Consider the following 16,857-nt stretch of genomic DNA (forward strand, 5'->3'; position numbering starts at 1 on the left):
AGTAACATATATCATGCAACAACGAAGTCTAACTCTCTTCATGTGCATCGGCATGTCATAAAAGAACAATTCATGCACACATAGTAAAGGCCAATGCATAGCATAAGCAGTTTCTTGCAATTTGATCATATTGGAAACATAGAGAGGTGGAGATATAGTTCCTCTCTCATAATAATTGCAAGTAGGAGCATCAAGCACATGCATATTATATTCATCAAAATCATCATGTGCAATGGTATAAGGCAACCCATCAATATAATCCTTAATAAGGGTAAACTTCTCCGATATAGTGTAGTTGGGAGAATTCAAAAAGATAATAGGACTATCATGTGTGGGTGCAATAGCAACAATTTCACGTTTAACATAAGGAACTGTAGCAAGTTCATCTTCATAAGCATAATTCATATCGGCATCTTGGCCACAAGCATAGCAAGCATCATCAAAAAGGGATATTTCAAGAGAATCAACGGGATCATAACAATCATCATAGCAATCATCCTTCGGTAAGCACGAAGGGAAATTAAACAATGTATGAGTTGAAGAGTTACTCTCATTAGAAGGTGGGCACAGGTAACTAATCCGCTCTTCCTCCTTTTGTTCTTCGCTCTCCTCCTCATCTTTTTCATCCAATGAGCTCACAGTTTCATCAATTTCTTCTTCCATAGACTACTGCAAAATATTAGTCTCTTCCTGGACAGCGGGGTAGTCCTCAATATATGGTTCAACATAGGCATTAGAAGCATAATTATCATAGCAATATTTAAGTATGTCAAAATTTTCAGACTTGTAAAGAGTAGCATCATACTTTTCAATCAAAGAAGCAATTTCATAAGCACCCTTAAAAGCAACAAATTCTTTAGTTTGTTGAACATCATAGTAACTATAAACACCCTTAGCATATGAAGATACGATTCTATTATCACTAAACTCACATTGATAGGGAAGGTGTTTCTTAGGGTTTTCAGAACAACATGTAATATCATATATTTCGCATAAATTCCAAGCAAAGCATTGCAAACGTTGAATTTGACCCAGTAAAATTTTCCCTTTTTCAGATATTCGGTGTCGCACATAACAAGCATGCTCATCTAAAGATTTGCCCTCAACTAAGCTAGTTGGGGTTTCAGCACGAGCACATAGGGATCGAAGATGATCCAAGTAATAAGCTTCAGTAGTGTGATAGATTTTGAGTGGTTCTTCAACCATTGGTTTAGTAGGTACAACTAATTTTTTTGGTATTTTGCGTTTCCTACCCATAACTAAAGATAGAAAACAACTAAGAACATCAAATAAAAATTACTTAGTGATAAAGCAAACAAGCACACACGAGAATATTTACCCCACGCTATTGCTCCCCGGCAACGGTGCCAGAAAAAGGTCTTGATAACCCACAAGTATAGGGGATCACAACAGTTTTCGATAAGTAAGAGTGTCGAACCCAACGAGGAGCTAAAGGCAGAACAAATATTCCCTCAATTTCTATCGACCACCGATACAACTCTACGCACGCTTGATGTTCGCTTTACCTAGAACAAGTATGAAACTAGAAGTACTTTGTAGGTGTTGTTGGATAGGTTTGCAAGATAATAAAGAGCAAGTAAATAAAAGGTAGGGGCTGTTTAGATAAAGACACAACTAAGTTAGTTTTAGTAAAGAACTTTTTGTTACGAGAAAGTTATTTGTCCCTAGGCAATCGATAACTAGACCGGTAATCATTATTGCAATTTTATATGACGGAGAGGCATAAGCTAACACACTTTATCTACTTGGATCATATGCACTTATGATTGGAACTCTAGCAAGCATCCGCAACTACTAAAGATCATTAAGGTAAAACCCAACCATAGCATTAAAGCATCAAGTCCTCTTTATCCCATACGCAACAACCCCCTTACTCGGGTTTGTGTTTCAGTCACTCACGCAACCCACTATAAGCGAATCATGAACGTATTGCAACACCCTACAACGGGGATCCCTCATGCTTGCGTGACACGGAGAGCACCATAGGACAGCACCAATAATAAAACATGCAACTCAAACCAATCTTGATCATCAAATAACCCATAGGACAAAACGGATCTACTCAAACATCATAGGATAGCCATACATCATTGGGAAATAATATATAGCGTTGAGCACCATGTTTAAGTAGAGATTACAGTGGGTAAGAGAGAGGTTACACTGCTGCATAGAGGGGGGAAGAGTTGGTGATGATGGCGGTGAAGTTGTTGGTGAAGATTGCGGTGATGATGATGGCCCCCGGTGGCACTCCGGTGCCACCGGAAGCGAGGGGGAGAGAGCCCCCTCCTTCTTCTTCTTCCTTGACCTCCTCCCTAGATGGGAGAAGGGTTTCCCCTCTGGTCCATGGCCTCCATGGCACGGGAGGGGCGAGAGCCCCTCCGAGATTGGATATGTCTCTCTGTTTCTGCGTTCTGTGTTGCTGCCCTTTCACAGTTTCGTATATATATGGAGATCCATAACTCCGATTGTCCTGAAACCTTTGCCGTGATTTTTTTACCAAAAATTAGCTTTCTTGCGGCCGAAGAAGGGCATCAACTGCCTTACGGGTGGCCCACGAGGGTCAGGGGCGCGCCCCCTGCCTCGTGGCCACCTCGGGCACCGTCTCGCGTGGATTTTTCTTTCGGAATTTTCCAAATATTCCAAAAGTAAGCTCCGTCCATTTTTATCCCGTTTGGATTCCGTTTGATATGGATACTCTGCGAAACATAAAACATGCAACAAATAGGAACTGGCACTGGGCAATGGATCAATATGTTAGTCCCAAAAATAGTATAAAAAGTTGCCAAAAGTATATGAAAGTTGTAGAATATTGGCATGGAACAATCAAAAATTATAGATACAATGGAGACGTATCATGCCTCACCCACCGCACTGTCTTGTGCTCCAAAGGGGCGGCGCTCGTCTCGCCACGCCGCATCAGAAACATCCCTTAAGAAGGCGACGCCTGCGTAGGGCGGATCTTCAAAAAAGAAAGGCAGACGGCGACATTGCTGAGCCCCTACCTTCATAAAAAAGGTATGGTTTTTAATATGCCCTTGGCAGATATACCAAATTGTGACGTTTCCCGATGTGCCACATTATTTAGGAAAAGCATACGTCGGACTGTGTCCAGAGGCTTTGTTGATCATGCATCACCCAATCCAACCCCGGATCCCGTCCCAAGGACTAGGGTGGATACGGGTGCATTGCCGGATTGTCCTCTCCCCGAGGATTCGGATGATGTATCCGTTACCAACTCTGAAGTGGAGAGTGCGATGAACCATCGGCATCGGAGAGCAGCTATGCGCGACCCAACTTTCATCGAAGAGGCATTCAATGCCTTCAGCTTAGCGGATGCATATATCCGAGCTGCTCGGGATGAGCTCGCTGGAGCCACTCACCAGCTTTCAAATGATATGCGTGTAAGACCTGTTGTATGGGTTTAATAATCATGTGTCAGTAGCCCCGAGACTTCAAGCAGTTGACGTAACTGATTTAAGGATCGTTGCATAATCAGGTACTCACAGAAAAGAACAACATGCTATCTCAGGAGCTGGAAAAATGTCAGACCCAACTAACTGATGTCACCGTCGAACTGGCGAAGTCCAAGGAGGCACCGACTGGTAATGCCCATTACTGTCCGGAAAATATAATCATGTGCCAGCAATGTTTTTTGAAATAAACACTGATGTATTTACGACGGTAGGATCACCGGATCAGCTGGAAGAGAGACTGAAGGCCGCGCAAGCGGATAAACAACATGCCGAAAGGCAAGAGGCCGCTGGTCAGCGTATACTAACACGGACAAGGGATGAGAAGAACAAGCTACAAGATGCCAACATCAAGCAGGCCGAGGAGCTGAAAGACATACGAGCCCAACTGGCGGATGCCTTGAAAGAGAACAGAAAACTGAAAGGCGACATATTCAGTATGCTTTTTAACCTCATTTCCATACAGTCCCATAATGGGAGGTTTAACAAGTTTGTTTCTGTATGTGTGATGACTGGGATGCCCGAAGGAGAGGTGTCCGGATTTCAAGGCGATCTGCTACAAGAGTTGTACAAAGTGCATGAGCGAGCCCGGAAGGCAATGCGGAACATTGCTAAGGCTTTATGGCCGGCCGATTCTCCTCCAGGAAGTATGGAGGAACTCGTGAATTTATTCAAGGGAGCTCGTCGCCGCTTTGGACTATGGAAGATATCAGCATTCCGAGAAGGCGCACGAGAGGCCTGGGCCATGGTGAAAACATGGTACACCGGACTTGATCCGAATCATATGGCCTGGGTCGGGCCTCAGGGACCAGATGGACAGGAAATTCCTGTTAGTTTAGTATACGACCAAGTAAAGATAGTCGTCAAGTTTTTGCAACAGGATTGTAAGCTAGACAACTTATTAGAAGGTCTAGAGGAGGAGGAAGTTTTCGAGTCCAAGTAGTAATGTACTTTTTATCGAAAAACGTATCTCCATCTGAATTATAAAACGATTGTCTTGGCAGACCTTACGCTTTAACCTCTGAAATCCGAAGTTTTGGAGTTTTTTTTAACCGAAAGACTGTAAGGGAACCCCATACAATATAATTGGTGCAACAAACCCAAATTGCAAGTACCATGCCTTGAACCTGGGTGGGTGGGAAGGCATCAGCCCCTTCCCACCACTAGGCTATGCCTTAGTTTGCAAATTTTGGAGTGTTTCCGAATATTGTACCGGTGGTAAACACCGAAGTATGTTCGGGAACCAGGAAGTCCGGTCATAGTTGCTTGAACAGACAAGTTGTATTCGGGGAGTTGTGTTATATTACATTTGATCATAAGAAACATCTTCCAGAGAGAATAGTTCTGTTAAGGGTTCCTTTCCCTGGGCCAGCATGCGTTGTTGTGCATGCCTGAGCTGTGATGCTAAAAACCATAATACACATTATATTTTGGGGGCTTGTATCGCAACGAGGGCGGTTCATCTTTTGTCCGTCGACCTATTATTCCCTTAAGAACGCTAGCTTTCGGCTTCACCCGTTTGAGGTACACGTCTGGATAACCCGACTGTAACAATCGCAGAGGTGCTCCCTTTATGCCCTAGCGAAACAAGCGGGAACGTAGGGCATAAGCACATGAGCCAGGCAACCCAGCTTGGCAAAAACTTAAGTCATAAAGGTGCATATAATGGCGAAGAAAAGACATATATGAGAAGGCGACCCATATATACGGTGAACTGATGCTTGAATAATAATAATAAGCTTTTGTGACAAGAAGCCCCCAGGTATTGGGGGTATGTACATTTAAGGATGTATACCCCTTAAGTGTGCGGTTTATCCGAACACAGGTTAGAAGTCGTATAAAAATGAAAAGAAGAAAGAGAAAAAAGAGAAAAAAAGGTAACGAACAATGAGTCCGGACTTAGGCGTAGAATCTTCGGAGTCTGGCGGCGTTCCATGGGTTTGGCTCTAAGCAATTATCCAATGCATTACGAAGGTGATATGCTCCTCTAGTGAGAACTTCATCTATAATGAAGCGACCCTCCCATTTGGGCTTGAGCTTGTCCTTTTTCTTCTCTGGTAGGCATAAAACGAGTTCACCGACATTGTAAGTCTTGACTCGTACTTCTTTGCTTTGGTATGTTCGAGCTTGTTGCTGGTAGAATGTTGAGCGAGCTTTTGCAACATCGCGCTCCTCCTCCAGGCCATCTAAGTCATCTTGCCGATAGAGCTCGGCCTCTCTCTCTTCATACATGCGTACTCAAGGTGAGTCATGAATAATATCGCAGGGCAAGTCGGCCTCTGCATCGTACACCATGAAGAATGGTGTGTATCCTGTCGTGCGATTGGGCGTGGTCCGCAGCCGCTAGAGTACGGAGTCGAGCTCCTCAACACAGTGTTTATCTGACTCCTTTAAGGATCGCACTAGTCTAGGTTTAATGCCGCTCATTATCAGGCCATTAGCCCGTTCGACTTGACCGTTTGTTTGAGTGTGATAGACGGAGGCATGATCGAGCTTGATGCCCAGATTAGAACACCAATTTTTTACTTCGTCGGCTGTGAAATTAGAGCCGTTATCGGTGATGCTGCTGCATGGGACACCATCACTGGATATGAAATCTATCACTGGTCCGGCTTCGGCCGTTTTAACTGGCTTGGCCTCTATCCACTTAGTGAATTTATCTACCATGACCAGCGGGTATTTTTTCTTATGGCTTCCCCCTTTAAGGGGTCCCACCATGTCAAGCCCCCAGACCGCAAAAGGGCAAGTAATGGGGATTGTTTGTAGGGCGGTAGGCGCCATATGGCTTTGATTAGCGAAAAGTTGGCATCCTACACAACGTTGGACGAGGTCTTGTGCATCTGCTCGGGCCGTAGCTAGGCCAGAAAAAACTGATACAGAAGGCCTTACTTACAAGGGCCCGGGCTGTGGCGTGATGACCGCCAAGACCAGCATGGATTTCGGCCAAGAGCTGTCGCCCCTCTTCTTCAGAGATACATCTTTGAAGGACACCGGTAGTACTTTTCTTGTAGAGCTCTCCTTCATGAACCTTGTAGGCTTTCGAGGGTCGAACGATGCATCGAGCCTCATTCTGGTCCTCAGGGAGCTCTCCCCTATTAAGGTAGGCCAGGAAGGGTTCGGTCCATGGGGCGATCACTGCCATGATTACATGGGCCGATGGTGTTATTTCGGTGGCCGAGCCCCTGATGATATCGGAATTGTGTTCGGGATCTGGGTTATGATCGGCTCCAGACTGGTGTTGCTGCTCTCGTCCTTCCATACCACGGATGGCTTGAAGAGCCTCTCCACAAAGGTATTGGGTGGGACGGGGTCGCGCTTAGCGCCCATGTGAGCAAGGATGTCCGTTGCTTGATTACTCTCCCGGGCCACGTGAGGAAACTCGAGCCCCTTAAACCGAGCTGCTATTTTAAGTACGGCGTTGCGGTAAGCCGCCATCTTCGGATCTTTGGCATCAAATTCTCTGTTTATTTGGGATATTGCGAGGTTTGAATCCCTGCACACCTCGAGGCATTGTATGCCCATAGAGACGGCCATCCGAAGACCATGCAATAGGGCCTCATACTCGGCTGCGTTATTAGAGTCTGTATACAATATTTGGAGCACATAAATGGACTGTGTCTCCTGTTGGAATATGTGTCGCACTCTTTAGGAAGTTCGGCCTCTGTCCATTCGGCGACGAAGTTAGCCAACACCTGAGATTTAATGGCTCGGCGTGGCTTATATGTTATTTCAAACGGTAAGAGCTCAGTGGCCCATTTGGCAATCCGGACGGTGGCGTCCCGGTTGTTTATGATATCATTAGGTGGTACTTGGGAAGCCACCATGATCGAACACTCTTGAAAGTAGTGCCGCAGCTTCCGGGATGCCATGAAGACCGCATATACTATCTTTTGATAATGTGGGTATCGAGATTTGCATGGTTTGAGGACCGTCGATACATAGTATACTGGTTTTTGAAGTGGGAATTTATATCCTTCTCTTCCTCTCGTTCGACGACGAGCACCGCACTCACCACCTGGTGTGTTGCAGATATGTATAGTAACATGGGTTCGCCGACGTTTGGCGTGGCCAGGATTGGGTTGCTTGATAACAAAGCTTTTATTTCTTCCAGCCTGGCTGTTACAGCATCCGTCCACGCAAAGTAGCCGGTGCATCGGAGCAGGCGATACAATGGCAGCGTCTTTTCTCCTAATCTGTAGATAAAGCGGCTCAAAGCTGCCACGCACACGACTAGTTTTTGGACCTGCTTGAGGTATGTTGGTGTAGCCAACTGTGACAGGGCTCGGATTTTGGCTGGGTTTGCTTCGATTCCCCTACTGCAAACAATGAACCCAAGCAATTTTCCGATGGGAACGCCGAAAACACACTTTTCCGGATTGAGCAGTATGTCATATCTTCGGAGGTTGTCGAATGTAAGGCGTAAGTCGTCCACCAATGATTCGACATGCTTAGTTTTGATGACTACATCATCTACATATGCCTTAACTGTCTTGCCTTTTTGCGGTTCCAGGCATGTTTGAATCATGCATTGATATGTGGCACCGATGTTTTTGAGCCCGAAGGTCATGGTGTTGAAGCAGAAGGGCCCGTATGGGGTGATGAATGTCGTTGCGGCTTGGTTGGATTCCATCCTTTTGATTTGATGGTATCCGGAGTATGCGTCGAGGAAGCACAGTAAGTCGTGTCCTGTGGTTGCATCAATAATCTGGTCGATGCGAGGTAGTGGGAAGGGATCCTTAGGGCAGGCTTTATTAAGGTCCTTGAAGTCGACACACAAGCGCCAGGATTTATCCTTCTTTGGTACCATGACCAGGTTTTCTAGCCAGTCTGGATGTTTGATCTCTCTGATAAACCCGGCTTCGAGTAGCTTGGCTAGCTCCTCACCCATAGCCTGTCGTTTGGGTTCAGAAAATCGCTGCAATGTTTGCTCGACCGGTTTATGTCCCTTCAGTATATTGAGACTATGTTCGGCCAGCGCGCGTGGGATTCCTAGCATATCCGAGGGGTGCCAGGCGACGATGTCCCAATTCTCGCACAAGAACGTGTGCAATGCGGCGTCGACCGTTGGATCCAGCTATGCCCCAATGGAAGTTGTCTTCTTGGGGTCCATCGGGTGAACTTGAAATTTTACTATTTCGTCTGCTGGCTTGAAAGAAGTGGATTTAGGCATTTTATCAAGAATTACGTCGTCTCTATCCACTGTGGAATGCAGAGTGGGAGCTCCTTAGCCGCCAGGGCTTTAGACAGTGCCTTGAGGGCCAGGGATGCAGTTTTGTTTTCGGTGCAGAGTGTTATGTCCGGATCACTGGCGATAATGATAACACCGTTGGGCCCGGACATTTTGAACTTCATGTACCCGTAATGAGGTATGGCTTGAAAGCGTGTGAATGCGTCTCGCCCTAACAGGGCATGATATCTGCTATTGAAAGGGGCCACCTGGAAGATGATTTCTTCAGACCTATAGTTCTCTGGCGTGCCGAATACCACGTCGAGTTTAATTTTCCCCGAGCATCTTGCTTCCCTACTGGGGATAATTCCTTGAAAGGTTGTATTACTTTGCTCAATGCGACTTCTGTCCATTTGCATTTTATTGAGCGTGTCTTCGTAGATAAGGTTCAGTCCGCTGCCGCTGTCCATGAGCAGTTTGGTGAGGCGAAAGCCGTCTACAATTGGGTTTAGAACCAAAGCGGCTAGTGCTCGGACTGATTGGGCCCTTGGCTCATCATTTGCATTAAAGGTTATCGCCATATTGTTCCAAGGATTTCTTCCGGCTACGTGATTGACTTCGGCGAGGTCGCGGAGCGCCCTTTTATGCCGGTTGTTTGAAGAAAAGGTCTCGAAGACCATAAACACATTGAGGTCGTTATCCTCGGGGGGATGCCTTGCCAGAGTAGTGTTGGTGAGAATAGCCTCCCCGCTTTTAGCCACCTGCCGGAGTATCCAACATGCCCCGAAGGCTATGAGTTGGTTCGGAATTTGGCATCGTGTGTATCTGACAGGGCTTGTTGACCATTCATCAAGGACAGTTCTGTGTCCCGGTAAGGGTTTAATTTTTCTTTCCGTGAAGTAATGATCAGGTGCCCCGTAAGGGTGCACCTTTTTTGTCTGTCCGGTGGGTGGCTTAAAGGCCGGTGGTTCCCACCGAGCTGTCTGGGCTTTCCAAGCGCCTTCCATTGTGCAATACTTCTGTACTATGTGTGCCAAATCTACAAAGTGCAGTATGTGGCGCCGATTGAGGGCGTTGAGGACGCCCTCGTCCGTGCAGTTGCGGCAAAAGACTGATACCGCGTCGTCGTCGCAACAATCTTTGATCTTGTTTTTAATAAGTAGGAATCTAGCCCAAAAGTGATGGAGTGTTTCCCGAGGTTACTGTTGTATATACATTAAATCACATATGTCCGAGGGACCGGAATTTCTTGGAGAGTATTGATTGCGGTGGGTGGGTGGGCTTAAATCCGAACCCTGACCCACTATGGAATTCGGATTTTGAAAAATTTCTGAGGTCGTTGGCCCAGGATCCGGAGTGTCCTGGGGGTTTTCAGACTCAACACCTGATTCTATGTTCGGAGGATAGATGATCCTTTCTTGAAGATGAGTGTCCGACTCGTAGGGCTCGGAAATCTGAACATAGTTTGTTTTCAGCATAGGAGGAGCGGTATCCTCAACTTGTTCTTCCACAACAGTCACCAGGTGGGTAACAGGTGGAGATCTGATTTCCCTCTGATCGGGTTTACGCCCAATCAGATCGTAATCTGTTGCGACCCCTAGGGCAGCGATGCGATCTAGCAGTTCGTTTAAAGACGAGACATCTGCCGGATCCATCTTATCGACGCTTTAGGGGTTGATGCGGAGATGATTTTTGGTAATCCGGGGGACCGCCTTGGGTTTGATGGCAGGGCGGGCGCCTATGGTGAAATTGCCGATCTGGAGGATCTGCCCAGGAACTAGGGCTCTTCCAGAGGTGATTTTGTCGTTGACGACGAGGCGAGCCATCGATCCTTCTATCGACAACATAGAGGAACTCTCAATGAAAGCACCAATGTCGGTGTCAAAACCGGCATATCTCGGGTAGGGGGTCCCGAACTGTGAGTCTAAGGATCGAAGGTAACAGGAGGCAGGGGACACGATGTTTATCCAGGTTCGGGCCCTCTTGATGGAGGTAATACCCTACTTCCTACTTGATTGACTTTGATGAGTATAGGGGTTACAAGAGTTGATCTACCTCGAGATCGTAATGGCTAAACCCTAGATGTCTAACCTGTATTATTATGATTGCCTCTACGGACTAAACTCTCCGGTTTATATAGACACCGTAGGGGGCTAGGGTTGTACAGAGTCTTTTTACAGAGAAAGGAATCTTCATATCCGAACGCCAAGCTTGCCCTCCACGCCAAGGAAAGTCCCATCCGAACACGGGGGAAGGTCCTCGATCTTGTGTCTTCATGGCCCATCAGTCCGGCCCACATCACATAGCCCGGACATCCGAGGACCCCCTAGTCTAGGACTCCCTCAGTGGTCTTTGATCACTATAATGTAAAAAGGGTGAGTCTTGAGGCTTGATCCAATACTTGTTTTTAGTGTTTTTGAGAGGTTCACTTTCATCTCCCGTGTTGTACCTAAATGAAGTTTTCTTGAAATGAGCTTTGAGCAGACATTAGTTCAATATGTTCTATAAATTACCAAAACCACATAGGGGACTAGATGCACTTTTAGTCTGCTATACATGCTGCCCATAGCTTGGTTCACTTCTCAGCTGCAGTTGGTCTTTGCGCCAGTCGTGCAACGAGTCTCCTTTCTATTGACCTAACTGTTGGGTTGCCCTGGGCAGTCAAATAAGGACATTGTAAATGATCATTGTTGTCTCTCGTTGGTAAATATATAGAACAAAAACAAACGCAATACAAACATAATCATTTGCAAACTATTCACAAGAAACATCCTTCAAATAGTTCACCTATTTATTTATTTTTGTATTAGTTGATTCGATTTTTTGCAGTTGGTCTTGATGACTGCAGTTGGCCTTTTTTGATAGTTCACTTAATACATTTTATATTTCAAATAGTTCACTTAACTTTTAAACTGTAATTGATCTCTATGTCAATGGGGCAACATGTCATCTAATGTCGAATAAGACCTCTTTGGCCACCTACTACAACCGCGTACACGTGCCATATACAATGGCCAATGCTTCATTTGCGTGTAGCGTAGAGCTTACACAAAGCCAATGATTGATAACCTGCTAAGGAGAAAAAGTATTACCATCAGAAACCTTACTGTTTCTTCAAAGCCAAAGCGACAAAGTCAGACGCTCCCACTATACGGAACTTTTTAGGTATGCAATTAAACTTGTGGTCATACATATTCGCAACACTTCTCGTTGAAAACACATTGGACGCCATTTCGGTGACTGATTACGTAGAACACGCGAACTTTGCAATGAAAATGAGGTGCTTAATTATCTCGGAGCACAAAACAACACTTACGTTTGAATAATGTGCAATTTTTAAAGAGTTTACAATCATTATTATCTTTTGGCGGAAAAAACTTCCAATCTATTCATCCTATATCATGACAATACAAAGAACACATCCATATTCATAGACCACCCAACAAAGACTGTAAGTACTAAATATATTAAATACATTTAGTGGACGGCATAAGAAAATAGTCGAAGCATGCTGACTGAATAGACGTTAGACATTTTGAATAATGTTCAAATTAACCTTGCATCCTATTTGCAAAAAAATAAAATAAAAATCACACATCATATATTCATATGCACATTCAACTCCGGAAGCACCATCACGAAGGTCTTGTTCGGATACTCAAAGGCCTTGTTCGGATACACTCTCATGTTTCATAAAGAGGAAGTATAAAATATTTCACGCCAACCTCATCGATCAAAAAATCAAAAAAGATAAAGGAAAAACATTTCAATCCACTTCACCATCTCGACTTTTTTTTCATCTCCCTCCTACCTGTCCCGCCAAAACCAAAACAATTACCTCCCATTCCCTGGTTTTTTTGCCCATTCCCCGCCAAAATGAGAGCCAAGCATCTCAAAGGCCTAAACTCTCCCCTATCCCCTATCCCCCCGCCCGCGCCCGCGCCCCGTTCCCTTTCCACCGTCCCGTCTCGTCTGCTCATCATCGGCCGGCCGCCATGTCGTGCGACGGCGACGAGGAAGAGCGCCCCGTCGGCGGTGTTACCCCGACGCTGCCGCCTCCGGTGAAAGTGAAAAGCGAATCCCCCGACGAGGTCGATTTGAAGATGGGGCCATTCTATGCCGACTCCGACGAGGTGATTGTGAAGGTCGAGGCCCACGGTGAGGTCGAGGTCAAGAGGGAGCGAATCCATGCCGACCATGGCGAGGTGAAGGTTGAAGCCGCCGGCGAGGTCGAGGTAAAGAGGGAGCCAACCGATGCGGACTCCGACAAGGTGAAGCTTGAATCTCCCGCCGTGGTCGAGGCCAAGATCAAGAGGGAGCCAATCGATGCCGACATCAAGCATGGCTGGGTCAAGAAGGAGGAGCAACCCGACGAGATCAAGGTCCCGGTCAAGGAGGAACAAGGCAAAACTGCGTCGCCGCGTCATGTAAAGAAGGAGGAAGAGGAGGAGGACTCTAGTGAAGACGAGGTGGAGATCATTGACCCCCCGCCGAAATCCAAGAAGAGAAACCGCGGAGATGACGACGATGTAGTCTTCATCGATCTCACGACGTCCCGCCCGGCGCCTTACCTGAACCCAAAGCCCATCCGGGCAATGCCGCCGCCGGGGGCCACGCCATTGAGCGACTGGAAGATGGTTGTGGCGCCGCAGCCGGCGGAGATGGACGAGTACCCACCGGACCACCGCGAATGGGTCTTCTTCACGAAGTCCTATTCCACCGGGCTGTCGACTTGTCGCCGGAGGAAGTGGCTGGACGCCGGCGAGGTCGTCCACTTCGCCTTCCCTTCGCACGAAGGCAGGATCAGGGTGCCGTACAGGCAGGCGGTGGCGCTGTCAGAGATCGTGCGCTTCTCGACAAACCGATCTGGAGAGGTTCCCACTTCACTCTGCTTTTGCTTCCAATGCACATATACATCATATGTGTGCAGATATAGCATCTGAATATTGATCGATTATTTGATTGGCAACTAACTGTAGATCGGGAAGCTGTCTCCTGAGTGGGCGAGGTGCCTTGCCCCGCTGGTGAGTTCTTCCAAGGTTATGATCCAGGGGAAGATGGTGTTTCCGATGATGGAGCTCAGGCTGATGCAGGAGGTGTTGCTCTATGTCAGGTAACCACTGTGAATATCTCTGAACATGATTGCTACTTTGTGTTCCTGTACTTATTGACGCTAAATTTCTTTTTGTTCCGCAGCTTCTACATCCACCGCTCGTCCTTGTACCTGATTTCTCCTAAAAATGAATGCCATCCAAACAATCCCCTCCGTGGCCTCTTCAAGTTGCTTCGGCGATTCGGTGTAGCTGAAGCCTGAAGCCCAAAGCTTCTCACGAGTCCGAGTTTGGCCGTTGGGTCAACATGGAGTGACATACTAATTTGCTCATGGTAGTGTCAGGATCTCGTTAGGAGTAGAGTAGTGGACCATTGCGTTGGGTAATTTTGGTCTTGGACTTGGTTGCAAGCAGCTCAGTGGCTGTTGTCCAGCAGGGCAGAACAATGCAATGACAAACGTTCCCTGTCTACCCCCCCTGACTCATCTCTCTTCACCCACCCCTAAACCTGAAATCTACTCGTAGCTCTTTGATTCATGTGGTGTATTGACTATGACATGTTGTAATCTGCCGCAGCTGGCTTCTCTGCAGCAGCAAGAAGCAAGCAAGCGATTTGGTAATGTGATGGGAAAGTAGTGCTTCCTGCCATACTGCCTTTTTACTTGAGGGTTTGTGATTTGGTAGCGGGATCTTATAGTTGGGCTCTGGGTTTTGCACCAAATTCCGTAGGCACTGCTTTTGCTGAATTCAGAATCTCTGCACTAATGGACTTCCTCGATCCTTCCCTGATTTGGAAATCCTTTTTCTTTTATTTTTTCACGGTCTTTCCTGTTGACATGATCAATGCTAAGCCTAGGTGCTTCACTCAGGTTCAGGAGTTAAACTTTCACGTACTCATGAGTAGTCATGTTCTTCATCTGCTTTTCCTGTGCTACTATACTTGTTCTTAAATCAGCCTGGACCTGTATATTTGCACACATCACTTTTCCTTTCAGGCATGGTGCTACGCGTCGGTCCAACCAATGGCGGATCCTAATTATCAGCTGGGTCACGGGCCGTCGGATCCAGTGCTGTACCTAGAATCGTTACATTGGGGTGCCAAAAGGTACAATTTGATTTTAGTATCATCATACCTAAAATCGTTAGATCCAGTGTCACGGGCCGTCAGATCTAGTGCTGTACCTAGAATCGTTACATTGGGGTGCCAAAAGGTACAATTTGATTTTAGTATCATCATACCTAGCCTACTCCTCAAATAGCTTTACATTATTGTAATAGTGTCTAGTGTATATTAAAAATTAGATTGCATTTTTAGAGGAGGTGCCATGGCACCCCACTAGATCCACCACAGCTTGGATCGGCGCCAATGAGTGGTCCAGCATCGTGGCTCCCCTTGCAGCCCTTTGCGAAAATCCTTTGTAACATGACACATCTTATGAAGCTCCTTTGCAACACGATGCATGTTTCAGAGCTCTAGTGTTGTGTTGTCTCCTCGTCTTGCGACAACATTGTTGTAGAAGCATGCCTCATGTTGCAAAGATCACAACACGCCTCAAGTTGCAGAAGATTGCAGCACGCCTCATGTTGTAGAAGCACGACTCACGCCTCATGTTGACGAAGTTGTAGAAAGACCTCAAAGTCGTCGGCAGCGGTTGCTGCAGTACCCTACGGCGAGTTCTGTCCGTCCTTGACCGCTAGCGGTTGGCCTGCAGTGCACGACAACCTTGCAACACCCGAATGGCGACCATGCCGGTAGCTTGTGTCATGCACGACAATGCTGTCTTTGGCTTGCAACAAATAAACAATGGGCGGCGGACTTGGAGCCCTTTCAACAATAGCATGGGAGAGGGGCCTCACAACCCCTATTTCATGGGATCCTTGACAAAGGATGGGAGAAGGAGCTGGGCGAAGGGGCAGGGGAAGGAGGACACCCTTGGGGACTGCAGCTCTGTGTGCTGCGTATCAGAGGAGCCAGAATGGGTGGATCATGCAGGCGGGGAGACGAAGGAGTGGTAGATGCAACATAGGGCAGCGACTGTTCAAGCATCGCCATTGCTGTGGGAATATGATGCGTCAATACCAGGATCGAGAGAGAGATAGAGGTGCCATGGGGAATTCTGGATGGAGGAAGTTGAGTGGTGTGTATCGGGTTCATGTGGATTAGGAGAGTTGGGTTTGTGCGGGATGCTTCCAGAGAAGAAAAGGTGAGACTGTGTGTAGGTTGCTGCACCGTGCGAGACTGATGTTATTCGTGGATCAGTTGACTGGGGATAAATGTTTTCCTTCCATTTTAGGGGCAACTATAGTGGGAAAAGCGGGCCTAAGACAAATTTTTTATGAAAAAAAGTTAGGTACAAGATTCATTATATAGCACCAAAGAGAGGAATACAATTACAGACTGAGATCCCATGCCTTGCCAGAGGCGGGTCACAGTGTGCCTTGCGCCCCTACATCCATCGCCCAAGTCGATCCTACGGCCAGCAGCAACTCACAGCCAAAATATGCACATTTAGACAGAACAGCCAGGGAAACAGAGAGGCTTCATGCAGAGAACATAGCAGAAATTGGTTCAGTTAACAAGCAGTTTAGTCTATCAAAACAGCAACAGTTTGACAAAACAACAGTCTTACAAGGTCACAGCCAAAATACGCACATGTAGACAGAACAGACAGGGAAAACAGAGACGCTTCATGCAGAGAACAGAGCAGAAATTAGTTCAATTAACAAGCAGTTTAGTCTATCAAAACAACAACAATTTGACAAAACAGCAGTCTTACAAGGCTGTAAACAACGTAACAAAATACAGTTTAATTTAGCAAGCAAAACATTTCGGTTCAGTTTAGCAAACATCAAGCAAAAAGAAAAACCCAAGACATTTTAAATACATGGGCATTCAGTTAAGAGGATCAGGAAATCAATAGGACATAAAGGTGAACACAATACAGAGCCTTTTGTAGGCATGAATAAACTAATTTTTGAAGCAAATTAGCATAGAAATTTGTTCTTACATAATCATCCAAGTACATAGGGTTGGCCCTTTTACTTGTACACTTAGGCCACAAAAGACTATAGTTAGCCCCCAAGTCCAAAATACTATAGTCAACCCTGTCCAAAATACAGTCGACATTACCCAAAATACTATCTAACA

General features: G+C 46.3%; 1 protein-coding gene across 2 annotated transcripts; it reads left to right on the top strand.

Annotated features, from left to right (window-relative positions):
- The first annotated feature begins 12,538 nt into the window (after positions 1–12,538).
- LOC125548151 (DNA repair protein RAD5B-like) lies at positions 12,539–14,357 on the top strand. Of its 2 annotated transcripts, XM_048711828.1 has the most exons (4): positions 12,539–12,821; positions 12,888–13,532; positions 13,638–13,771; positions 13,855–14,357. In XM_048711828.1, exons 1-4 carry the CDS (start codon positions 12,654–12,656, stop codon positions 13,970–13,972), a joined length of 1,065 nt encoding a protein of 354 aa, XP_048567785.1. In that variant the 5' UTR covers positions 12,539–12,653; the 3' UTR covers positions 13,973–14,357. The 2 variants fall into 2 exon arrangements, with proteins under 2 accessions (XP_048567785.1, XP_048567784.1); XM_048711827.1 differs by having other exon boundaries at positions 12,539–13,532.
- Positions 14,358–16,857: the final 2,500 nt, after the last annotated feature.

This window comes from Triticum urartu, chromosome 3 (assembly GCF_003073215.2).
Source record: "Triticum urartu cultivar G1812 chromosome 3, Tu2.1, whole genome shotgun sequence".
NCBI classification, from domain to species: domain Eukaryota; kingdom Viridiplantae; phylum Streptophyta; class Magnoliopsida; order Poales; family Poaceae; genus Triticum; species Triticum urartu.